Source organism: Coregonus clupeaformis, chromosome 14, assembly GCF_020615455.1.
Source record: "Coregonus clupeaformis isolate EN_2021a chromosome 14, ASM2061545v1, whole genome shotgun sequence".
Taxonomy (NCBI): domain Eukaryota; kingdom Metazoa; phylum Chordata; class Actinopteri; order Salmoniformes; family Salmonidae; genus Coregonus; species Coregonus clupeaformis.
In genome coordinates, this window is record NC_059205.1 from 1,002,250 (window position 1) to 1,027,716 (window position 25,467).

At 47.1% G+C, this 25,467-nt stretch overlaps 1 protein-coding gene across 3 annotated transcripts in view; it reads right to left on the reverse strand.

Annotated features, from left to right (window-relative positions):
• Nucleotides 1-25,159, reverse strand: part of LOC121580583 (serine/threonine-protein kinase PRP4 homolog) — a 35,227-nt gene extending 10,068 nt beyond the window's left edge. Inside the window, exons 1-11 of one of the 3 annotated variants that reach the window (XM_041895544.2) lie at nucleotides 25,075-25,159; nucleotides 23,451-24,536; nucleotides 21,964-22,089; nucleotides 15,398-15,532; nucleotides 15,117-15,198; nucleotides 11,836-12,043; nucleotides 9,759-9,835; nucleotides 9,005-9,095; nucleotides 7,120-7,267; nucleotides 5,243-5,380; nucleotides 2,351-2,504 (exon numbers count right to left, since the gene is read on the reverse strand). In XM_041895544.2, coding sequence (XP_041751478.1) covers nucleotides 2,351-2,504; nucleotides 5,243-5,380; nucleotides 7,120-7,267; nucleotides 9,005-9,095; nucleotides 9,759-9,835; nucleotides 11,836-12,043; nucleotides 15,117-15,198; nucleotides 15,398-15,532; nucleotides 21,964-22,089; nucleotides 23,451-24,536; nucleotides 25,075-25,127 — 2,298 coding nt within the window. In that variant the 5' untranslated portion in view covers nucleotides 25,128-25,159. Of the gene's footprint in view, nucleotides 1-2,350; nucleotides 2,505-5,242; nucleotides 5,381-7,119; nucleotides 7,268-9,004; nucleotides 9,096-9,758; nucleotides 9,836-11,835; nucleotides 12,044-15,116; nucleotides 15,199-15,397; nucleotides 15,551-21,963; nucleotides 22,090-23,450; nucleotides 24,537-25,074 lie in introns of all 3 variants that reach the window. The other 2 variants (XM_041895543.2, XM_041895540.2) reach the window with 2 other exon arrangements.
• Nucleotides 25,160-25,467: the final 308 nt, after the last annotated feature.

Genomic DNA, 25,467 nt, shown 5'->3' on the forward strand with positions numbered 1-25,467 from the left:
AGTCTCTGGGGGCTACGGTGGGTTAGAGGTGACTGTCTCTTGGGGCTACGGTGGGTTAGAGGTGACTGAGTCTCTCTGGGGGCTACGGTGGGTTAGAGGTGACTGAGTCTCTGGGGGCTACGGTGGGTTAGAGGTGACTGAGTCTCTCTGGTGGCTACGGTGGGTTAGAGGTGACTGTCTCTCTGGGGGCTACGGTGGGTTAGAGGTGACTGAGTCTCTCTGGGGGCTACGGTGGGTTAGAGGTGACTGAGTCTCTCTGGGGGCTACGGTGGGTTAGAGGTGACTGAGTCTCTCTGGGGGCTACGGTGGGTTAGAGGTGACTGAGTCTCTCTGGGGGCTACGGTGGGTTAGAGGTGACTGAGTCTCTCTGGGGGCTACGGTGGGTTAGAGGTGACTGAGTCTCTCTGGGGGCTACGGTGGGTTAGAGGTGACTGTCTCTCTGGGGGGCTACGGTGGGTTAGAGGTGACTGAGTCTCTCTGGGGGCTACGGTGGGTTAGAGGTGACTGTCTCTCTGGGGGCTACGGTGGGTTAGAGGTGACTGTCTCTCTGGGGGCTACGGTGGGTTAGAGGTGACTGAGTCTCTCTGGGGGCTACGGTGGGTTAGAGGTGACTGAGTCTCTCTGGGGGCTACGGTGGGTTAGAGGTGACTGTCTCTCTGGGGGCTACGGTGGGTTAGATGTGACTGAGTCTCTCTGGGGGCTACGGTGGGTTAGAGGTGACTGAGTCTCTCTGGGGGCTACGGTGGGTTAGAGGTGACTGTGTCTCTGGGGGGCTACGGTGGGTTAGAGGTGACAGTCTCTCTGGGGGGCTACGGTGGGTTAGAGGTGACAGTCTCTCTGGGGGCTACGGTGGGTTAGAGGTGACTGAGTCTCTGGGGGCTACGGTGGGTTAGAGGTGACTGAGTCTCTCTGGGGGCTACGGTGGGTTAGAGGTGACTGAGTCTCTGGGGGCTACGGTGGGTTAGAGGTGACTGAGTCTCTCTGGGGGCTACGGTGGGTTAGAGGTGACTGAGTCTCTCTGGGGGCTACGGTGGGTTAGAGGTGACTGAGTCTCTCTGGTGGCTACGGTGGGTTAGAGGTGACTGAGTCTCTCTGGGGGCTACGGTGGGTTAGAGGTGACAGTCTCTCTGGGGGCTACGGTGGGTTAGAGGTGACTGAGTCTCTCTGGTGGCTACGGTGGGTTAGAGGTGACTGTCTCTCTGGGGGCTACGGTGGGTTAGAGGTGACTGAGTCTCTCTGGGGGCTACGGTGGGTTAGAGGTGACAGTCTCTCTGGGGGCTACGGTGGGTTAGAGGTGACTGTGTCTCTCTGGGGGCTACGGTGGGTTAGAGGTGACTGAGTCTCTCTGGGGGCTACGGTGGGTTAGAGGTGACTGAGTCTCTCTGGGGGGCTACGGTGGGTTAGAGGTGACTGAGTCTCTCTGGGGGCTACGGTGGGTTAGAGGTGACTGTCTCTCTGGGGGCTACGGTGGGTTAGAGGTGACTGAGTCTCTCTGGGGGCTACGGTGGGTTAGAGGTGACTGAGTCTCTCTGGGGGCTACGGTGGGTTAGAGGTGACTGTCTCTCTGGGGGCTACGGTGGGTTAGAGGTGACTGTCTCTCTGGGGGGCTACGGTGGGTTAGAGGTGACGTCTCTCTGGGGGGCTACGGTGGGTTAGAGGTGACTGTCTCTCTGGGGGCTACGGTGGGTTAGAGGTGACTGTCTCTCTGGGGGCTACGGTGTGTTAGAGGTGACTGTCTCTCTGGGGGCTACGGTGGGTTAGAGGTGACTGTCTCTCTGGGGGCTACGGTGGGTTAGAGGTGACTGTCTCTCTGGGGGCTACGGTGGGTTAGAGGTGACAGTCTCTCTGGGGGCTACGGTGGGTTAGAGGTGACTGTCTCTCTAGGGGCTACGGTGGGTTAGAGGTGACTGAGTCTCTCTGGGGCTACGGTGGGTTAGAGGTGACTGAGTCTCTCTGGGGGCTACGGTGGGTTAGAGGTGACTGAGTCTCTGGGGGCTACGGTGGGTTAGAGGTGACTGAGTCTCTCTGGGGGCTACGGTGGGTTAGAGGTGACTGAGTCTCTCTGGGGGGCTACGGTGGGTTAGAGGTGACTGAGTTCTCTGGGGGCTACGGTGGGTTAGAGGTGACTGTCTCTCTGGGGGCTACGGTGGGTTAGAGGTGACTGAGTCTCTCTGGGGGCTACGGTGGGTTAGAGGTGACTTAGTCTCTCTGGTGGCTACGGTGGGTTAGAGGTGACTGTCTCTCTAGGGGGCTACGGTGGGTTAGAGGTGACTGAGTCTCTCTGGGGGCTACGGTGGGTTAGAGGTGACTGAGTCTCTCTGGGGGCTACGGTGGGTTAGAGGTGACGCACCAGGATGTTGTCAGGCTTGATGTCGGCGTGCAGGATGTTGCAGCGTTTCAGCAGCTTCAGGGCCAGGAAGAGCTGCTGGCTGTAGGAGCGCACAGCCTTGATGTGGAGGCCCACGTCTTTACCGTACTTCTTCAGCACCTCGCGCAGGTTCATACTGAGGAGGAGAGAGAGTAGAGAGATACCACTTACAATATAGGCGTGCGTCACAAAATGATACCCTATTCACTACATAGTGCACTACTTTTAATCACAGAAGTAGTAGTAGTACACTATGTAGGGAATATAATAATAATAATAATAATAATAATAATAATAATAATAATAATAAGCCATTTAGCAGACGCTTGCGTGCATACTTTTTTTTTTGTGTATGGGTGGTCCCGGGGATCGAACCCAGTATCCTGGCGTTACAAGCGCCGTGCTCTACCAGCTGAGCTACAGAGGACCACATAATATGGTGCCATTTCAGACAGTTCTGTAATGCGTCTGTACATACATGTGCTAAAAATAATTGAGACCCTGGTTAGAACAAGACAATATCTACTCAGCGGTGAAACATGGAACAGAGATGGGCTGGAAATTGCTAGGGACCTCACGATACGATATGTTTGTATTTTAGAATAACCTCCATTGTCAGAATAAAAGAAAAGAAAATCACAAACAGAAAAGTATTTTTTTTTTTTTTTTTTTTTTACACACCTACTCCCAACTTCTCCAAGACAGGTAGGATGTTGGTACCTGTTGTAGGATGTTGGTACCTGTTGTAGGATGTTGGTAGCCAGCCACACGATAATGTGACTCTCTCATCTCACTGAATGAATGACAAATGAATGAATGACAAAATGGATGAATGGGCGATAATTGTGCACCTTACTTCACAATCGAATTTAAAAAATGAGGCCTAACTGAACGATGAGGGTGAAGAGGTTGATTTACTTTAAGAACAGCAACAGAGTGATGATGAGTTTTTGTTACGCCTATTTATTAGCGTTGGGGCTCACGTTAATAATTTGACCGCGCGCCTTGCAGGGTTGATACCGTTCTCTTTTATGTTTTACTTTGTAAAAAAGAAGCTGTTACAGGACTGTTTTATTATTACTGTAACTCTATTACTAAACACATGTATTGTAAAGGAAACAAAAACATGATGTGTGTTGCAGTAGAATCATGCAAAACATATCCTCGACTCTATCCAACTTGATGAGCGGGAAACAAATGACGGCGGTCAGTCTGCACAGCCGGCCCATCGTAACTAATTTCACACATAAGAGTTAGCCTATAGACAAGATTAAATTGACAATCTGACGCGTGACAATAGTAGGCCTATCAGTTGTCAATTTGTACATGAAGAGACGGGCGAATCTTTGTAATTTACAAATGCATGGAAAAGGAGCATCACTTGATCAAATCCTCCTTCAGAGTCACATGCAGGTAAAACATTGTGATTTCTATACAGTATCTGAAAGAGCATATTCTGCAGTTTCTATGACATTTTACCTTTGTCAAATAACTCATAATTCAAGAGGTTCAGCTCTATTTCCAAATGTCCCTTTTCCAGTAATATATCCATGCTGTCCATGCATTCAGCACATGACCACTCACGCAGCAACATTTATCTGGCTACTAAGCAAAAACTATGAACATAATAACATTACAATTAAAATACGCTATTTATTGAGGCAATTCATCCTTTACATCCTCTTTTTTTGTGATTACGATCTTGTCTCATCGCCGCAACTCCCCAACGGGCTCGGGAGAGGCGAAGGTCGAGCCATGCGTCCTCCGAAACATGACCCACCAAACCGTGCTTCTTATCACCCACTCGCTTAAACTGGAAGCCAGCTGCACCAATGTGTCAGAGGAAACACCGTTCAACTGATGACCGAAGTCAGCCTGCAGGCACCCGGCCCGCTAGAGCACGATGAGCCAAGTAAAGCCCCCCCGGCCAAACCCTTCCCTAACTCGGACGACGCTGATCGAACCCCAGGCTGTAGTGACACCGCAACACTGCAATGCAGTGCCTCGACCGCTGCGCCACTCGGGAGGCCACAAACCAATTTTTTTTTTTTCTAGGACAAAACATATCAATTTTTTGTTTTGAAATCTTTCCACAAATCTCTATTCATGAAATTAATCCTTTACAATAGTTTATACACTATTTATCAAGCGTTGGTGCTTATGTTTGGGCACCTTGTGGGTTGATATGGATCTGATGCATATGCTAAAGGAGATACCCGGCAACGTTCTCTGGCAGCTACCTGTAGGCTGAAAGGCCAGGCGGTTCTAGAGTTTAAAAGAAGATGAGAACAAGCTTTAGGATGAGAAATACTGGAGGTACTTTGCGGCTACAGCCGACTAGTGCTAGCTAACGTTAACTGCCTAGCAAAAAAATTATAAATCGATACTTGGGAGTCACAGTGTTGATATAAAATGGGCAAAGATAATATCACCATACTCTACTACAGGGTTCTTCAATTCCGGTCCTGGAGGGCCGAAACACTTCTGTTTTTTTATTTCTACCTGGTAGTTAATTGCACTCACCTGGTGTCCCAGGTCTGAATTAGCCCCTGATTAGAAGGAGAGGATGAAAAACAGAGGTGTTTCTGCCCTCCAGGACCGGAATTGAAGAACCCTGCTCTACTGTATCGATTTCCCCCATCCCTAGGACAGAGAGCAGCAGACTCTCTCAGACGTCAAACAGCCTCTTCGCATTCAATAAGAACATCTCTTTTCAGACTCCATCTTCAGCAGCAACCAAAAATGATCAATTGAAACCACATTATTTTACACAGGGAGAGCAAAAACCTATGCGGAGGGGCCCCCAATGCCTACACAATTTAGAAGGGAAACGCTGTACTCAATCTAGGGGTGCCAGTGACCTGGAGGGTGTACCTGAGAGGCTCGAAGACCAGGCAGAGGTGCTGCTTGTGGTAGAAGTGTCGGAAGAGGCGCAGGCAGTGGAACTTGTCGTCCGGGTCGGCATCGTTGAGTTTCTTCAGGAACTCCAGCTCCTTGAGCCCAGTCTTCTGCCTGTTGGGACAGAGAGTCTAAAGTCTATCCCTATCCCTAACCCACTGGTGTGCCAGTAGGTCAGGTCCCCCCCCGGAGAGCTACTGGGTGTACAGGCTTTTGTTCCAGCCCTGCTCTGACACACCCGACTCAAATAATTATGTCTCAAATAATCAAGTACAGGTTAGTGGAATCCGGTGTGTTAAGAGCGGGGCTAGAACAAAAGCCTGTACACCCAATATCTACCACAATAGTAACTGAGGTAGATATGTAACTAGGAATACAGTGACAGATAATACAGTAACAGCAGTGTATGTGATGAGTCAAAAAAAAGTGGGGAAAATAAGAGTCAATGCAGATAGTTAAATAGTTAACCAAATAGCTACCCGGCCTAATTATTTACCAGGCTTATGGCTTGGGGGGCAGAAGAAGCTGTACAACTTTTGGAGGATCTGAGGGCCCATGCTAAATCTTTTCAGCCTCCTGGAGGGGGGGAAGAGGCATTGTCGTGCCCTCTTCACGACTGTGTTGGTGGGTGCGGACCATGATAGATCCTTTGTGATGTGGACACTGAGTAGCGTGCTCGTGCCCTCCGTTTCCTGTAGTCCACGATCAGCTCCTTTTGTCTTGCTGACGTTGAGGGAGAGGTTGTTGTCCAGGCACCACACTGCCAGGTCACTGACCTCCTCCCTGTAGGCTGTCTCATTGTCACCGGTGATCAGGCCTACCACCGTCGTCTTGTCAGCAGTCGTACATGGCCACGCAGTCGTGGGTGAACAGGGAGTACAGGAGGGGAATAAGCACACACCCCTGTGGGGCTCCCATGTTGAGGGTCGCGCTTGGCCACGCAGTCGTGGGTGTACAGGGAGTACAGGAGGGGACTGAGCACGCACCCCTGAGGGGCCCCCCGTGTTGAGGGTCAGTGCGGCGGATGTGTTGTTGCCTCACCAGCTTTTCTAATGTATTTTTCGTCGGACCCCAGGAAGACTAGCTGTCACTATCGGCGTCGGCTAATGGGGATCCTAAATCAAATCTAAAATAAATAAATCAACCTGTGGGGCGGCCCGTCAGAAAGTCCAGGATCCAGTTGCAGAGGGAGGTGTTTAATCCCAGTGCCTTTAGCTTAGTGATGAGCTTGGAGGGCACTATGGTGTTGAACGCTGAGCAGTAGTCAATGAAAAGCATTCTCACGCCTTGTGAATGTTAACCTGTTTAAAAAGGTCTATGGAGAGCGTGATCACACAGTCGTCCGAAACTGCTGACGCTCTAATGCATGGTTCAGTGTTGCTTGCCTCGAAGCGATCATAGAAGGCATTTAGCTCGTCTGGTAGGCTCGCGTCACTGGGCAGCTCGCGGCTGGGATTCCCTTTGTAATCAGTGATAGTTTGCAAGCCATTCCACATCCGACGAGCGTCACAGCCGGTGTGGTAGGATTCAATCTTAGTCTTGTATTGACGCTTTGCCTGTTTGATGGTTCGTCGGAGGGCATAGCGGGATTTCTTATAAGCGTCTGGATTAGTGTCCCGCTCCTTCAAAGATACAAGCCTCTTGTCAAAATATAAGATACAAGCCTCTTCCATGAAACAAAAGCACAATGATTAGGGACCGTTCACATTATGAGACAGAGCTGTGTTCATTAGTGCACAACGTAGCAAAACATATTGCAATGGGCAAGTTCAGGTAGTATCTCCCCCGTTTCAAAAATGTTTTTCTGCCTACTGAACGGGGTTCAGGACTAGCTTTTGGTAGACGACACTCACATGAGCTCGTTGTTCCGAATAATCTTAATGGCAACCTCCTGGCTGGCGCGGGCCACGTCTCGCGCACGGATGACGTTGCTGAACACGCCCTGCCCCGTGTAGCCATACACGCTGTACCGCTTGTCCAGTATCTCCCCGATATTGAGTCCTGTCAAATATCAAAAGACATTGAATGTATTAGCTAACTGGTTATGAATAGGTAGGGATTGACCTTAAGCGTTGCCCCTGTTGCAAGTAAACAAAAACTGCAAAGAATTCCAGCAGGCCTAAAACGGATCTTTATCGTTCACTCCCATTGTTGACGTGAAAGACTGACAATTTATGGGATTTACGGCAGCCGGGCAAGTGAGCTTGTTCTGTGGTTGCGCCATTAGGAAGGTGATAAAAAATAAATAAATCCAGTAGCCTAACATTGCGGCTACACGGTTTCTTTTTGCTACACTGGAAGTGTAACTTTTGGTCAGCGCGAGCAGAACACTAGCCACTTTTGCTCTCATGCGTGAGCTGCGCGTCGTAATCTTGAAAATACTTACATTTTACGACTCAAAACAGTGTAAGCCTTTCGCAGAGCTGGCACGGTTACGCTCTTGTTGAAATGAACAGGAGTGTCTCAAGCTCTGCAAAAGTTACGTGTCCGATGTAGCACGTGAGTAAAACAGATTTTTTCTGCTTCCTCATTGTCGTTTGATTTAGCGACCAACAAGAAATGGCAATTTTGCATGTAAACAACCATCTTCACATTTTCATGCAAATCAAATCAACGTTTACTGGTCGCGTACACTGATGGCAGATGTAAAACACATAATCCAGAAAAATAAAAAAGACATTAAGAAATATCAGAGACCGGAATATAAATATTCACTGAACAAAAATATAAACGCAACATGTAAAGTGTTGTTCCCATGTTTCATGAGCTGAAATTAAAGATCCCAGAAATCTTCCAGCCGCACAAAAAGCTTATTTCCCTTAAATTTTGTGCACACATTTGTTTACTTTCCTGTTAGTGAGCATTTTTCCTTTGCTAAAATAATCCATCCACCTGACAGGTGTGGCACATCAAAAAGCTGATTAAACAGCATGATCATTACACAGGTGCACCTTGTGCTGGGGACAATAAAAGGCCACTCTAAAAGTGCAGTTTTGTCAAACAACACAATGCCACAGATGTCTAAAGTTGAGGAAACGTGCAATTGGCATGCGGACTGCAGGAATGTCCACCAGAGATGTTGCCAGAGAATTTCATGTTCATTTTTCTACCATAAGCTGCCTCCAACGTCATTTTAGAGAATTGGCAGTATGTAAAACTGGCCACACAACCGCAGACCATGTGTAACCACGTGCCCTTGATCTCATTTTACATTTTAGTAATTTAGCAGACGCTCTTATCCAGAGCAACTTACAGGAGCAATTAGGGTTAAGTGCCTTGTTCAAGGGCACATCGACAGATTGTCACCTAGTCGGCTCGGGGATTAGAACCAACGACCTTTCGGTTACTGGCACAACACTCTTAACCACTAAGCTACCTGTCCACCCACTTCTCCACATTGGCTTCGTCACCTGCAGGATCGTCTGGGGGGGGGGGGGATATTTATGTCTGTAATAAAGCCCTTTTGTGGGGACAAACTCATTCTGATTGGCTGGGCCTGGCTCCCCAGTGGGTGGGCCTATGCCCTCCCCCTGCCCAGTCATGTGAAATCTATAGATTACGGCCTAATGAATTTATTTCAATTGACTGATTTCCATATATGAACTGTAACTCAATAAAATCTTTGAAAATGTTGCATGTTGCGTTTATATTTTTGTTCAGTAGTGATTCATGAATGAATAAGCTAACAAACAAACGAAGGAACAAAGAAGGAAGGAGCTTAATGCCAAATGGACTTACGGTAGTAGCCCTCTGCGTCTGTCCAGTTGTCTCGGAGGTTGGGGTTCTCCTTAAAGTCCTTTCCGATGCCTGCTGCGCGAAGCCTTGCACTCTGCAGTGGCCACAAATCACTTAGTGTTAGTATGACGGGAGACCAATGGTTTTTCCAATGTTTGTTTTTTTCCTTTTAAGAAATCAGTTATAATTTTTCTGATGGGAAGCTGTGCTTGATTGAGCTTGCCTGGCGCAATGGAACCAAAGGAATAGTCCCAATAGTGCAAATGTTGTCCATCTGGCACCCCAAGCAGGCTCATTTAAAACGCTCAAACTATTTGAAAGAAAAAACTAATACTATTTGAACCCAGGTCTAACCCAGGTCTGACTGTCAGGCTACAATACAAAACCACAGTTGAGGTGGTATTCTGACTTGAGATTGACGCGCCAAACTTTCGGTCCCCCACTGACCTCAATTAATGATTTACGCTAAAGTCAAACTTGCGTGCTTATCTCGACTCTGAATCGGACAAGTCGCCTCACAGAAAGGTCACCGGAGAAAACGCTGTGGCCCGGTTTCAAATTACCCACTGACAGACGCGTGTTTGGACAGTAACAACACAAGAGCGACCCGGGACACTGACACCCCTCTTTGCAACCCTATCTGCCAGGATCCTATTCCATAAAATCAACTTCATTTAAAATGTTGAAGACACATTGGCACACGTCATGGTGGTCAGAGTCCACACGACACAATCAAAGGAACAAGAGGAGTACTCACGTCAAAGTAGGCGGCAAACATGTCATCCGATTCGGTGAACATATCGGGGGCAGAAGGTTTTTTGGGGTTGGTTCCTTCTAGGAAAGAAAGGGGGTAGAGTTTAAACTCGAGCACTGCTAAACTGTAAAAGCACTTTGTGACAACTGCTGATGTCAATATGACTTTAAAAAAATATATATTTCATTGATTAAGAAGTCAGAGTATATTAGAAATTAACATCATAATAAGTAATTGAGTAATAGAGTTATGAACTACATTTGAACTCGATCAACGTCTATCACCCACTTCTATTGCTACTACTGGGCCTACTACTACTACTGGGCCTACTACTACTACTACTACTGGGCCTACTACTACTACTGGGCCTACTACTACTACTACTACTGGGCCTACTACTACTACTGGGCCTACTACTACTACTGGGCCTACTACTACTACTGGGCCTACTACTACTACTGGGCCTACTACTACTACTACTGGGCCTACTACTACTACTACTACTACTACTACTACTACTACTACTACTACTACTACTACTACTACTACTACTACTACTACTACTACTACTACTACTACTACTACTACTACTACTACTACTACTACTACTACTACTACTACTACTGGGCCTACTACTACTGGGCCTACTACTACTACTGGGCCTACTACTACTGGGCCTACTACTACTACTACTACTACTGGGCCTACTACTACTGGGCCCTACTACTACTACTACTGGGCCTACTACTACTACTACTGGGCCTACTACTACTACTACTACTACTACTACTAGGCCTACTACTACTACTACTACTACTACTACTACTACTACTACTACTACTACTACTGGGCCTACTACTACTACTACTACTGGGCCTACTACTACTACTACTACTACTGGGCCTACTACTACTACTACTACTACTACTACTGGGCCCTACTACTACTACTACTACTACTGGGCCTACTACTACTACTACTACTGGGCCTACTACTACTACTACTACCACTGGGCCCTACTACTACTGGGCCACTACTACTACTACTACTACTACTACTACTACTACTACTACTACTACTACTACTACTACTACTACTACTGGGCCTACTACTACTACTGGGCCTACTACTACTACTACTGGGCCTACTACTACTGCTACTACTACTACTGGGCCTACTACTACTACTACTACTACTACTGGGCCTACTACTACTACTACTGGGCCTACTACTACTACTACTACTACTACTACTACTACTACTACTGGGCCTACTACTACTACTACTACTACTGGGCCCTACTACTACTACTACTACTACTGGGCCTACTACTACTACTACTACTACTACTACTACTACTACTACTACTACTACTACTACTACTACTACTACTGGGCCTACTACTACTACTACTACTACTACTACTACTACTACTACTGGGCCTACTACTACTACTACTGGGCCTACTACTACTACTGGGCCTACTACTACTACTACTGGGCCCTACTACTACTACTACTACTACTACTGGGCCTACTACTACTACTACTACTGGGCCTACTACTACTACTGGGCCTACTACTACTGCTACTACTACTGCTACTACTACTACTGGGCCTACTACTACTACTACTACTGGGCCTACTACTACTGGGCCTACTACTACTGGGCCTACTACTACTACTACTACTGGGCCTACTACTACTACTACTACTACTGGGCCTACTACTACTACTACTACTGGTCCTTTACAGACAAGTAAAATGCCCGTTCAGTGGCGCTTCCAAACCATCTCCAGGGAAGGTTTTGTGTCTGCATTTAAAAAGCCCTGGTGTCCCCTTACAGACAAACCAACATGACGTAGCCAAATGCTGCTACTGCCGATGCTACTACTGCATCAGACAAAACACCCATCTGGGTCAGATACTTCATGGTATTAACAGAGTAATCTATGGTTTCCATAATGTACTGAGCAAACTAAATCCAGCGTAAATCAATTAGTTGAAAGTATTTCATATAGGTCCAGGTCTTAGTTTGTCTGATGTGCACACACGCTTATATGAAAGGTACATATGTTTACCATCTTTCTCCTGTTCGATGAGGTTGTGCTTAGCCTTGACGTTTTCTTCGAAGGTGTCCATGTTTTCCCGCTCGTACTCTTTGACGTCGGCCGTCACACGCTCCAGGATGCCGTCTGGTGAGGGCGAGCGGCTGCGCTGGCTGCTCTGGGGGCTGCCGGGGTCCGACGGTGCCGACATATTACTGTCCTCGTTCCCTCCCTTGTACTTCTGTTCACAGAAGAAAAACACACACGCGTGAGCAAAAAAATATGCAAGCACCGGCACGAGAACATGTACACTAACAAGTCACAAATACATACGCACACAGTACACATGTCAAATCAAAATCAAAATTTTTAAATTTGTCACACGCGCCGAATATACAACAGGTGTAGACTTTACCGTGAAATGCTTACTTACGAGCCCTTAACCAACAACGCAGAGTTAAAAAGAAAATTAGCACACAAAAAAAAAAAAAAATAAGAAAGAAATGGTAACACATAATAACAATAACGAGGCTACATACAAGGGAGTACCGGTACTGAGTCAATGTGCTGGAGTACGAGGGAGTAATGAGGCTATATACAGGAAGTACCGGTACTGAGTCAATGTGCAGGGGCACGAGGGAGTTGAGGTGATTGATGTAATATGTACATGTAGCTAGGGGGTGTGAGTGTGTGGCGTCAATATTCACGTGTTTTTTGTGTGTGAGCGTATGTAGTGAGTGTGCATGTGTTGGGAGTGTCAGTGCAGTATGGGAGTGGGTGGGTCGTTTCTAGTGAGTGTGCATAGAGCCAGTGCATAAAAATGGGGGTCAATGCAAATAGTCCGGGTAGCCAATTGTGCCACCGTTTGAGCTTTTGCTTGTGAGCAGGAGGATAGAGTTATGGGCAGCTTTGCCAAATGGAGGGTGAGCTTTGTATGCGTCTCTGTGTGTGGAGTAAAGGTGATCTAGAGTTTTTTTTTTTCACCTGTAGTTGTAAAGGTGACATGCTGGTAGAAATGAGGTAAGACTGATTTCAGTTTCTCTGCATTAAAATCACCGGCCACACACATGTTCATGTTTGCTCACGGCCCTATACAGCTGGTTGAGTGCGGTCTTAGTGCCAGTATCGGTTTGCGGTGGTAAATAGACAGCTACGAAAAATATAGATGAAAACTTCGTAAATAGTACGGTCTACAGCTTATCATGAGGTATTCTAATGCCGTCGAGCAGAACCTCGAGACTTCCTTAATATTACAGATTGTGCACCCGGCTGTTAAAGAGACACAACACATAGGATGTTACAGTACTTCAGATCACGTTGATAGGATAGTCGCAAACGGAGCTCATCTAGTTTATTCTCCAGCGATTACAATCTATTTGTTCATAAACATGATACCTTTGAGAATTTGCACCCTTTTCTAAATCATAAAGCAAAAAAAAAAAAAGATGGATAACAGTTGTCATATTTACAACAAGAAAAACTATGGTCATAATTATTGGTATTCTTAGTGGTGTGCTGGGAGGGAATTCTGTGTTGTTGGTGGACAGGGAGAGAGAGGGGGAAGGTTGGTGGACAGGGAGAGAGAGAGAGGGGAAGGTTGGTGGACAGGGAGAGAGAGGGGGAGGTTGGAGGACAGGAGAGGAGAGAGAGGGGGAGGTTGGTGGACAGGGAGAGCGAGGGGAGGTTGGTGGACAGGGAGAGAGAGGGGGAGGTTGGTGGACAGGGAGAGCGAGGGGGAGGTTGGTGGACAGGGAGAGAGAAGGTTGGTGGACAGGGAGAGAGAGGGGGAGGTTGGAGGACAGGGAGAGAGAAGGTTGGTGGACAGGGAGAGAGAAGGTTGGTGGACAGGGAGAGAGAGGGGGAGGTTGGTGGACAGGGAGAGAGAGGGGGAAGGTTGGTAGACAGGGAGAAAGAGGGGCAGGTTGGTGGACAGGGAGAGAGAGGGGGAAGGTTGGTGGACAGGGAGAGAGAGAGGGGGAAGGTTGGTGGACAGGGAGAGAGAGAGGGGGAAGGTTGGTGGACAGGGAGAGAGAGAGAGGGGCAGGTTGGTAGACAGGGAGAGAGAGAGAGGGGCAGGTTGGTAGACAGGGAGAGAGAGAGAGGGGGAAGGTTGGTGGACAGGAGGGAGAGAGAGGGGGAAGGTTGGTGGACAGGAGAGAGAGAGGGGGAAGGTTGGTGGACAGGGAGAGAGAGAGAGGGGGAAGGTTGGTGGACAGGGAGAGAGAGGGGGAAGGTTGGTAGACAGGGAGAGAGAGAGAGGGGAAGGTTGGTGGACAGGGAGAGAGAGAGGGGGAAGGTTGGTGGACAGGGAGAGAGAGAGGGGGCAGGTTGGTGGACAGGGAGAGAGAGAGAGGGGGAAGGTTGGTGGACAGGGAGAGAGAGGGGGAGGTTGGTGGACAGGGAGAGAGAGAGAGAGAGAGAGAGAGAGAGAGAGAAGGGGGCAGGTTGGTGGACAGGGAGAGAGAGAGGGGCAGGTTGGTGGACAGGGAGAGAGAGAGGGGCAGGTTGGTGGACAGGGAGAGAGAGGGGGAAGGTTGGTGGACAGGGAGAGAGAGGGGAAGGTTGGTGGACAGGGAGAGAGAGAGAGGGGGCAGGTTGGTGGACAGGGAGAGAGAGAGAGAGGGGCAGGTTGGTGGACAGGGAGAGAGAGAGGGGCAGGTTGGTGGACAGGGAGAGAGAGAGGGGCAGGTTGGTGGACAGGGAGAGAGAGGGGCAGGTTGGTGGACAGGGAGAGAGAGGGGCAGGTTGGTGGACAGGGAGAGAGAGAGGGCAGGTTGGTGGACAGGGAGAGAGAGAGGGGCAGGTTGGTGGACAGGGAGAGAGAGAGGGGCAGGTTGGTGGACAGGGAGAGAGAGAGGGGCAGGTTGGTGGACAGTGAGAGAGAGAGGGGCAGGTTGGTGGACAGGGAGAGAGAGGGCGAGAGAGAGGGAGGGGAGGTTGGAGGACAGAGAGGGGGGAGGTTGGTGGACAGGGAGAGAGGTTCGGGGGACAGGGAGAGAGGATCGGTGGACAGGGAGAGAGGATCGGTGGACAGGGAGAGAGAGGGATTGACTCCCTTGGCACTAAGCATGTGGAAGTAACACAAAACCTGGGATTAGGGGTGTGGCCAGAGCACAGGCACGGCACACAGTGTCCAACGCCATTCTAATTGTCGAACTAACAATCAAAACAGCTGAGTGTGTCACGTTTGCATGCTGTGTATGACAACGGCCAATAAAGAAACGGTTAAAATATATACTGTAGCAACATGGCTGTGTGGCTCTGTTAAGTTAGGTCGGTGCAGAGGGGATGATGTCAGAGGTCTTTTTACCCACCTGGACGATGGCCAGGCGCTGTAGCCTCCTCTGTTCGATGAGGGCCTCCTCGTCCTCCTCATCAACGTCGTAATCTTCCAGCCTATTACAGGACACGTCAACTCTCAACACACACATACAACGTGGTCGTCCACCCCACACCCATAAACAATAGCTCATATTGCTAAAAAATTGGGTGGTTTCACTAATGAAATTGAAATGGATTAATGTTGTATCATTTGTGTATGAACGATACATTCAACAATAAGCAACTAAAATTCACTCCCTAGTGAACTGCCTACACTTCATCTTCAGAGTCCTCCTTGTCAGCCTTCATTCCTTCCGAGAGGCTGCCCTTGAACTTGTCCTCTCTGTCCCGGCTCAGCCTCTGCCTCCTCTCCTGGGATCTGGAACCCCAATGTGGCCTCCGTCCCATCCTGTCCCGATCCAATGACCTACGTAGAAGAGTCACAGGAAAGAAAAAAGCAAAAGCCTGAGCATCTTACAGGTGCAATATGTACGATTTCCTGATGTTCAAATGGTCATTGCAATTACAGTGCATTCAGAAATATTCAGACCCCTTCCACTTTTCCACTTTGTTACGTTACAGCCTTTATCTAAAATGGATTAAATATAACAAATTCCTCATCAAATCTACACACAATACCCCATAACAACAAAGTGAAAACAGGTTTAGATATTTTAGCAAACGTATACAAAAAAAATTATAATACCTTATTTACATAAGTATTCAGACCCTTTGCTATGAGATTCGAAATTGAGTTCAGGTGCATCATGTTTCCATTGATCATCCTTGAGATGTTTCTACAACTTGATTGGAGTCCACCTGTGATAAATTCAACTGAATGGACATGATTTGGAAAGAAACACACGTACAGTGGGGAGAACAAGTATTTGATACACTGGCGATTTTTCAGGTTTTCCGACTTACAAAGCATGTAGAGGTCTGTCATTTTTATCATAGGTACACCTCAACTGTGAGAGACGGAATCTAAAACAAAAATCCAGAAAATTTTGCATTTGCATTTTATTGCATGACATAAGTATTTGATACATCAGAAAAGCAGAATTTAATATTTAGTACAGAAACCTTTGTTTGCAATTACAGAGACCATACGTTTCCTGTAGGTCTTGACCAGGTTTGCACACACTGCAGCAGTGATTTTGGCCCACTCCTCCATATAGACCTTCTCCAGATCCTTCAGGTTTCGGGGCTGTCGCTGGGCAATACGGACTTTCAGCTCCCTCCAAAAATGTTCTATTGGGTTCAGGTCTGGAGACTGGCTAGGCCACTCCAGGACATTGAGATGCTTCTTACGGAGCCACTCCTTAGTTGCCCTGGCTGTGTGTTTCGGGTCATTGTCATGCTGGAAGACCCAGCCACGACCCATCTTCAATGCTCTTACTGAGGGAAGGAGGTTGTTGGCCAAGATCTCGCGATACATGGCCCCATCCATCCTCCCCTCAATACGGTGCAGTCGTCCTGTCCCCTTTGCAGAAAAGCATCCCCAAAGAATGATGTTTCCACCTCCATGCTTCACGGTTGGGATGGTACTCTTGGGGTTGTACTCATCCTTCTTCTTCCTCCAAACACGGCGAGTGGAGTTTAGACCAAAAAGCTCTATTTTTGTCTCATCAGACCACATGACCTTCACCCATTCCTCCTCTGGATCATCCAGATGGTCATTGGCAAACTTCAGACGGGCCTGGACATGCGCTGGCTTGAGCAGGGGGACCTTGCGTGCGCTGCAGGATTTTAATCCATGACGGCGTAGTGTGTTACTAATGGTTTTCTTTGAGACTGTGGTCCCAGCTCTCTTCAGGTCATTGACCAGGTCCTGCCGTGTAGTTCTGGGCTGATCCCTCACCTTCCTCATGATCATTGATGCCCCACGAGGTGAGATCTTGCATGGAGCCCCAGACCGAGGGTGATTGACCGTCATCTTGAACTTCTTCCATTTTCTAATAATTGCGCCAACAGTTGTTGCCTTCTCACCAAGCTGCTTGCCTATTGTCCTGTAGCCCATCCCAGCCTTGTGCAGGTCTACAATTTTATCCCTGATGTCCTTACACAGCTCTCTGGTCTTGGCCATTGTGGAGAGGTTAGAGTCTGTTTGATTGAGTGTGTGGACAGGTGTCTTTTATACAGGTAACAAGTTCAAACAGGTGCAGTTAATACAGGTAATGAGTGGAGAGCAGGAGGGCTTCTTAAATAAAAACTAACAGGTCTGTGAGAGCTGGAATTCTTACTGGTTGGTAGATTATCAAATACTTATGTCATGCAATAAAATGCAAATTAATTACTTAAAAATCATACAATGTGATTTTCTGGATTTTTGTTTTAGATTCCGTCTCTCACAGTTGAAGTGTACCTATGATAAAAATGACAGACCTCTACATGCTTTGTAAGTAGGAAAACCTGCAAAATTGGCAGTGTATCAAATACTTGTTCTCCCCACTGTATTTATGTATGTATGTATCTATCTATATACAGTGGGGGAAAAAAGTATTTAGTCAGCCACCAATTGTGCAAGTTCTCCCACCTAAAAAGATGAGAGGCCTGTAATTTTCATCATAGGTACACGTCAACTATGACAGACAAATTGAGCATTTTTTTTTCCAGAAAATTACATTGTAGGATTTTTAATGAATTTATTTGCAAATTATGGTGGAAAATAAGTATTTGGTCACCTACAAACAAGCAAGATTTCTGGCTCTCACAGACATGTAACTTCTTCTTTAAGAGGCTCCTCTGTCCTCCATTCGTTACCTGTATTAATGGCACCTGTTTGAACTTGTTATCAGTATAAAAGACACCTGTCCACAACCTCAAACAGTCACACTCCAAACTCCACTATGGCCAAGACCAAAGACCTGTCAAAGGACACCAGAAACAAAATTGTAGACCTGCACCAGGCTGGGAAGACTGAATCTGCAATAGGTAAGCAGCTTGGTTTGAAGAAATCAACAGTGGGAGCAATTATTAGGAAATGGAAGACATACAAGACCACTGATAATCTCCCTCGATCTGGGGCTCCACGCAAGATCTCACCCCGTGGGGTCAAAATGATCACAAGAACGGTGAGCAAAAATCCCAGAACCACACGGGGGGACCTAGTGAATGACCTGCAGAGAGCTGGGACCAAAGTAACAAAGCCTACCATCAGTAACACACTACGCCGCCAGGGACTCAAATCCTGCATTGCCAGACGTGTCCCCCTGCTTAAGCCAGTACATGTCCAGGCCCGTCTGAAGCTTGCTAGAGTGCATTTGGATGATCCAGAAGAGGATTGGGAGAATGTCATATGGTCAGATGAAACCAAAATATAATTTTTTGGTAAAAAGTAAACTCGTCGTGTTTGGAGGACAAAGAATGCTGAGTTGCATCCAAAGAACACCATACCTACTGTGAAGCATGGGGGTGGAAACATCATGCTTTGGGGCTATTTTTATGCAAAGGGACCTGGACGACTGATCTGTGTAAAGGAAAGAATGAATGGGGCCATGTATCGTGAGATTGAGTGAAAACCTCCTTCCATCAGCAAGGGCATTGAAGATGAAACGTGGCTAGGTCTTTTAGCATGACAATAATCCCAAACACACCGCCCGGGCAACGAAGGAGTGGCTTCGTAAGAAGCATTTCAAGGTCCTGGAGTGGCCTAGCCAGTCTCCAGATCTCAACCCCATAGAAAATCTTTGGAGGGAGTTGAAAATCCGTGTTGCCCAGCGACAGCCCCAAAACATCACTGCTCTAGAGGAGATCTGCATGGAGGAATGGGCCAAAATACCAGCAACAGTGTGTGAAAACCTTGTGAAGACTTACAGAAAACGTTTGACCTGTGTCGTTGCCAACAAAGGGTATATAACAAAGTATTGAGAAACTTTTGTTATTGACCAAATACTTATTTTCCACCATAATTTGCAAATAAATTCATTAAAAATCCTACAATGTGATTTTCTGGATTTTTTTTTCTCATTTTGTCTGTCATAGTTGACGTGTACCTATGATGAAAATTACAGGCCTCTCTCATCTTTTTAAGTGGGAGAACTTGCACAATTGGTGGTTGACTAAATACTTTTTTTCCGCACTGTATATGGTCCCACAGTTGACAGTGCATGTCAGAGCAAAAACCAAGCCATGAGGTCAAAGGAATTGTCTGTAGAGCTCAGAGACAGGATTGCGTCGAGGCACAGATCTGGGGAAGGGTACCCAACAATTTCTGCAACATTGAAGGTCCCCAAGAACACCGTGGCCTCTATCATCCTTAAATAGAAGAAGTTTGGTACCACCAAGACTCTTCCTAGAGCTGGACGCCCAGTCAAACTCGGGGGCGAGGGGCCTTGGTCAGGGAAATGACCAAGAACCCGATGGTCACTCTGACAGAGCTCCTCTGTGGAGATTGGGGCACCTTCCAGAAGGACAACCATCTCTGCAGCACTCCAGCAATCAGGCCTTTATGTTAGAGTGGCCAGACGGAAGCCACTCCTCAGTAAAAGGCACATGACAGCCTGCTTGGAGTTTGCCAAAAGGCACCTAAAGGACTCTAAGACCATGAGAAACAAGATTCTCTGGTCTGATGAAACCAAGATTGAACTCTTTGGCCTGAATACTAAGCATCACGTCTGGAGGAAACCAGGCACCCTCCCTACGGTGAAGCATGGTGGTGGCAGCATCATGCTGTGGGGATGTTTTTCAGCAGCAGGGAGACTAGTCAGGATTGAGTGAAAGATGAACGGAGCAAAGTACAGAGACATCCTTGATGAAAACCGCTCCAGAGCGCTCAGAACCTCAGACTGGGGCGAAGGTTCACCTTCAAAACAGGACAACAACCCTAAGCACACAGCCAAGACAACGCAGGAGTGGCTTTGGGACAAGTCTCTGAATGTCCTTGAGTGGCCCAGCCAGAGCCCGGACTTGAACTTGATCGAACATCTCTGGAGAGACCTGAAAATAGCTCCGCGGCAACGCTGCCCATCCAACCTGACAGAGCTTGAGAGGATCTGCAGAGAATAATGGGAGAAACTCCCCAAATACAGGTGTGCCAAGCTTGTAGCATCATACCCAAGAAGACTTAAGGATGTAATCACTGCCAAAGGTGCTTCAACAAAGTACTGAGTAAAGGGTCTGAATACTCATGTAAATGTGACATTATTATTTTAATTTTTTATAAAATGTGCAACAATAAAAATATAAAAAACTTTTTGTTTTGTCATTATGTGTATTATCCATTTTAAAATAAGGCTGTAACGTAACAAAATGTGGAAAAAGTCAAGGGGTCTGAATACTTTCCGAATGCACTGTATAACCATTGAATCTTGAAGAAAAACATCATTAGGGTGGTGGTTAGAGGGTCGGGCCAGTAACCGAAAGGTTGCCGGTTCGAATACCCGAGCCAACAAGGTGAAAAATCGGTCTATGTGCCCTTGAGCAAGGCACTTAACTGTCATTTGCTCCAGGGGCGCCATACTACTGTGGCTGAACCTATTCGGTGACAATAAAATAAGAACTATCATAGCCTCAAAATAGGTAAGTTGCAACACTTTAAAATAAAGAATGACGTTTCGGTCAGACCTTCATCAGACAGAGAATGGGAAATAAATAATAATAATAATAATAATAATAAGCCATTTAGCAGACGCTTTTATCCAAAGCGACTTACAGTCATGTGTGCATACATTTTTACATATGGGTGGTCCCGGGGATCGAACCCACTACCTTGGCGTTACAAGTGCCATGCTCTACCAGCTGAGCTACAGAGGCCCATCTGTATATATAGACTCACAGACATATACAGTTGAAGTCGGAAGTTTACATACACTTAGGTTGGAGTCATTAAAACTAGTTTTTCAACCACTCCACAAAATGTATTGTTAACAAACTATAGTTTTGGCGAGTCGGTTAGTACATCTACTTTGTGCATGACAAGTAATTTTTCCAACAATTGTTTACAGAAAGATTATTTCACTTATAATTCACTGCATCACAATTCCAGTGGGTCAGAAGTTTACATACACTAAGTTCACGGTGCTTTTAAACAGCTTGGAAAATTCCAGAAAATGATGTCATGGCTTTAGAAGCTTCTGATAGGCTAATTGACATCATTTGAGTCAATTGAAGGTGTACCTGTGGATGTATTTCAAGGCCTACCTTCAAACTCAGTGCCTCTTTGCTTGACATCATGGGAAAATCTAAAGAAATCAGCCAAGACCTCAGAAAAAAATGTGCAGACCTCCACAAGTCTGGTTCATCCTTGGAAGCAATTTCCAAACGCCTGAAGGTACCATGTTCATCTGTACAAACAATAGTACGCAAGTATAAATACCATGGGACCACAAAGCCGTCATAACGCTCAGGAAGGAGACCCGTTCTGTCTCCTAGAGATTAACGTACTTTGGTGCGAGCAAGGAGGCCTACAAACCTGACTCAGTTACACCAGCTCTGTCAGGGGGAATGGGCCAAAATTCACCCAACTTATTGTGAGAAGCTTGTGGAAGGTTACCCGAACGGTTTGACCCAAGTTAAACAATTTAAAGGCAATGCTACCAAATACTAATTGAGTGTATGTAAACTTCTGACCCACTGGGAATGTGATGAAAGAAAGAAAAGCTGAAATAAATCATTCTCTCTACTATTATTCTGACATTTCACATTCTTAAAATAAAGTGGTGATCCTAACTGACCTAAGACAGGGAATTTTTTACTGGGATTAAATGTCAGGAATTGTGAAAAACTGAGTTTAAATGTATTTGGCTAAGGTGTATGTAAACTTCTGACTTCAACTGAACACAACACAGGTGGGGATAGTACAGTTATCAGACATATGGGGAGAAAAGTACCTCCACCCACCTCCTCCTGAATGGAGACCTGCTGCGTCTCCTGGGAGAGCGACACCTCCGCCTGAAAGGTGAGCGGCTGAACCGTCGAGCTGGGCTGGCATCCCTGCGGCCCCCTGCCTCGTCCTGGCGCCGCATCCTGAAGACCACGCAGCAACAGGACAAGGGCTTACACATTCAATATTTTCCACGCATTACCTAAAGGGTTTGTGTGATTTGATTTGGACACGATTCAATGTGTGGATGATGTAAACTGGACTACGTTTGGTAGGGAATATCGCGCATGACTACATCTCCCATGAGCACTCACACCAGCACTCATTTCTTATTTCCTGGCACAGATTCTGCTGATAGACCCTTACTGGAAATAGCAGCTGTCTACTTGCAATTAGAGCGTTGGGATTAGTAACTGAAAAAGTCGCAGGTTCGAATACCCAAGCAGACAAGGTGAAAAATCTGTCTATGTGCCCTTGAGCAAGGCACTTAAACCCTAATTTGCTCCAAGGGCGCCGTACTATGGCTGACCCTGTAAAACACATTTCACTGCACCTATCATACTACTATGGCTGACCCTGTAAAACAACACATTTCACTGCACCTATCGTACTACTATGGCTGACCCTGTAAAACAACACATTTCACTGCACCTATCGTACTACTATGGCTGACCCTGTAAAACAACACATTACACTGCACCGATCATACTACTATGGCTGACCCTGTAAAACAACACATTACACTGCACCGATCATACTACTATGGCTGACCATGTAAAACAACACATTACACTGCACCGATCATACTACTATGGCTGACCATGTAAAACAACACACTGCACCGATCATACTACTATGGCTGACCCTGTAAAACAACACACTGCACCGATCATAAAACTATGGCTGACCCTGTAAAACAACACACTGCAGCTATCATACTACTATGGCTGACCCTGTAAAACAACACACTGCAGCTATCCCGTGTATGTGACAATACATCTTATTATTATTATTATTATTTTAACTGACATGTGGTTTTAAATGTGAGCCCTTAACCAGCCTCGGTGTGGTGTCTAACACACCCCCAGTATTACTAGGGGTGTATTCACTAGAAACTAAATGGAAACAACCAGCTGAAACGGAGAAGGACTAACCTAAATTCGCCCCATAAGAAATGCTACTTTTTCATGTTGCAAAACGTTTTGCTACAGTGTGCAATAATGAATACGCCCCCACCCCCCACCCCCCAAGCTTCCCATCCCAATACTCATGGTCTATCCCGGGAGGAAAGTGACAACCCGGACCTAATGGTTTTCACAATATGTTACCAGTAAATTAATTTGTGGACCCTGTACCTGGTTGTGAGAAGATACATCTCCTCCTTGAAAACAAAAGCATGTTTATCTGTATCAAACGCAAAAGGCCAAATTTCTTAACTCATCAACTTGGATTACTTTTTGTGATTCATGTGTGGAATCGACATGAGGCCAAACAATGTTCTGACCTGCCAGGTGAGAGTCTCAGTCGGTCCACCTCTCTCCTTTGACACTCCGGGGAGCGCGGGTGGCCCCCTCTGGGTGGTGGCGGTGACCTGACCCATCGCTCGGCTGCCTGGGGACCTGAAGAGGAGGCCCGGGGGTCCCGGCACTGTGATGGGGACGTGCTGCGCTGCAGCTGGGGGGCGGGGCCTGGCGGCCTCCCTCGCAGGCCAGGAGAGCAGTTCTCATTCCCAGAGGAAGCGTCCTTGGCGGGGGACTTGATCGCCTTCTTGTGTTTGTCCTGGTTTTGAGCAGGCTGCTTGCTAGTGCCAGGAGGAGACTTGGACACCCGTGCCCTTTCCTTAAAGCAATCCGCACTCATGGAATGTCTCCTGCTGTCTCTATCCCTGGATGTGCTCATCCCTCTCATCTGATCCTTGATCTTGCTGTCAGTCTTTCTCTTCCTAGCGTCTTTATTGGGATTTTTCTGCTTAGCTTTGCCGGCATCTGCCGACTCTCGCTGGACTCTACCAGCGTCTTTAGCGGTCTGCGAGCCTGAGCCAGCCCCAGCCCCAGTTTCCCCTCTCCGCAAGTGCTGCCCGTTGCACACCCTCTCCCCCTGAATCTCCCCATCCTCCTCCTCCCCAGAGTGGTATCCCTGGAGTATGAGCCCCATGCCCGACTGTACCCCCCTGCCCCCCTCAGTCATTTCACTGTCTAGCTCAGCTTGGATCAGGGCCCGCTGTTTCTCCAGCTCCTCCAGAAGCGCCATCTCGTCGTCTTCCAGTCTCGGCTGCTTGGAGGAGCAAGAGTATGGGAAAGCGTTGTCGTCGCCACCGGTGGGGAAGCCGTCGGTCGAGGGGCCATCTTTACGCCTGTGCTTCTTGTGCTTGTGCCGGTGCTTGTGGCGCCGCTCTTTGTCCTCAGGTGAAGACTGCTTGTGTCTCTTCTGTTTGCTGCGGTGCTTGTGTTTCTTTTTCTTGGCCTTGGCTGAGCTCGCGGCAACGCTGAGCTTCAACGAACCGGCTTCGGCCTTCCCGGCGGCGCCTCCCTCCTCCTCTGACAGGTCCTGGTCTTCCTCTTCATTACCACTCCTCTCTGCATCCTCTCCCCTGCACACGACAGGATATTGGAAAGATTAATGTAATGATTAAATCAACTGGAATGCCCCATGGTAATTGGTTCATTTTGACAACTATTGCTGGTTCATTCCACAACTACTAGTGGTGTAACTTGTGTGTTTCTCAAACCTTTCTTTGGGGACCCCCAGTCGTTTCACAATTTTGTTGCAGCCTGAACAAGCACACCTGATTCAATTAGCTAGTCAGGGGCTTAATGATTGACAAGTTGAATCAGACGTGCTAGCTCTGGAATAGATTAAACGGCTGGGGGTCCCCGAGGAGAGGTTTGAGAGGCACTGAAACTAGGTCATAAGCTAGCTGGCTAACCTTGTCCAGTATTTCTCCGAGTTTCACAACTATGACATTGGCTTGTAAGCTAGCTAGCTAGTAGCGAAACAGGCTCAAGCGCTAACAACGCTTATAAGACATTATTAATTGAACAATAACTGTTTATGACCACACGCAGAATAACCCATAGTGAAAACTATACATTTTAGCTACCTAAAGCACAATTTAAAGCATTACTTACGGTTGTTTTTTCTCGCTGTCACCAGTTAACGTTATGAAGTCAATGGCAGCCATTTTCACTGAGGGGGTTCGATTAATCTCGCCCGTGTAGTCGTGTTTCGCAGCGGCTGAAAGTTGGTTGCGTTCGATTTTAAACTGGCTGCCTCCCGGGCGGGAGCCAGGTGCCCCGTTCAAAGCCCACGGCGAAGTCGGCTCAAAACAAAAGTGTTGTAATTAAGCATGTGTTGTAATTAGTAGGATTCTGTGTTTTCCCATACAAAAGTGATTGTTTTTGATAACAACGTTTTATCTGCCTTCCCAATTAAAAATAGTTAGGCTATTCAAACATGTATTTTATGGAAAATATATGTTTTATGTTTCTGGACGATGCACCATGCTGCCTTGTTGACAAAAT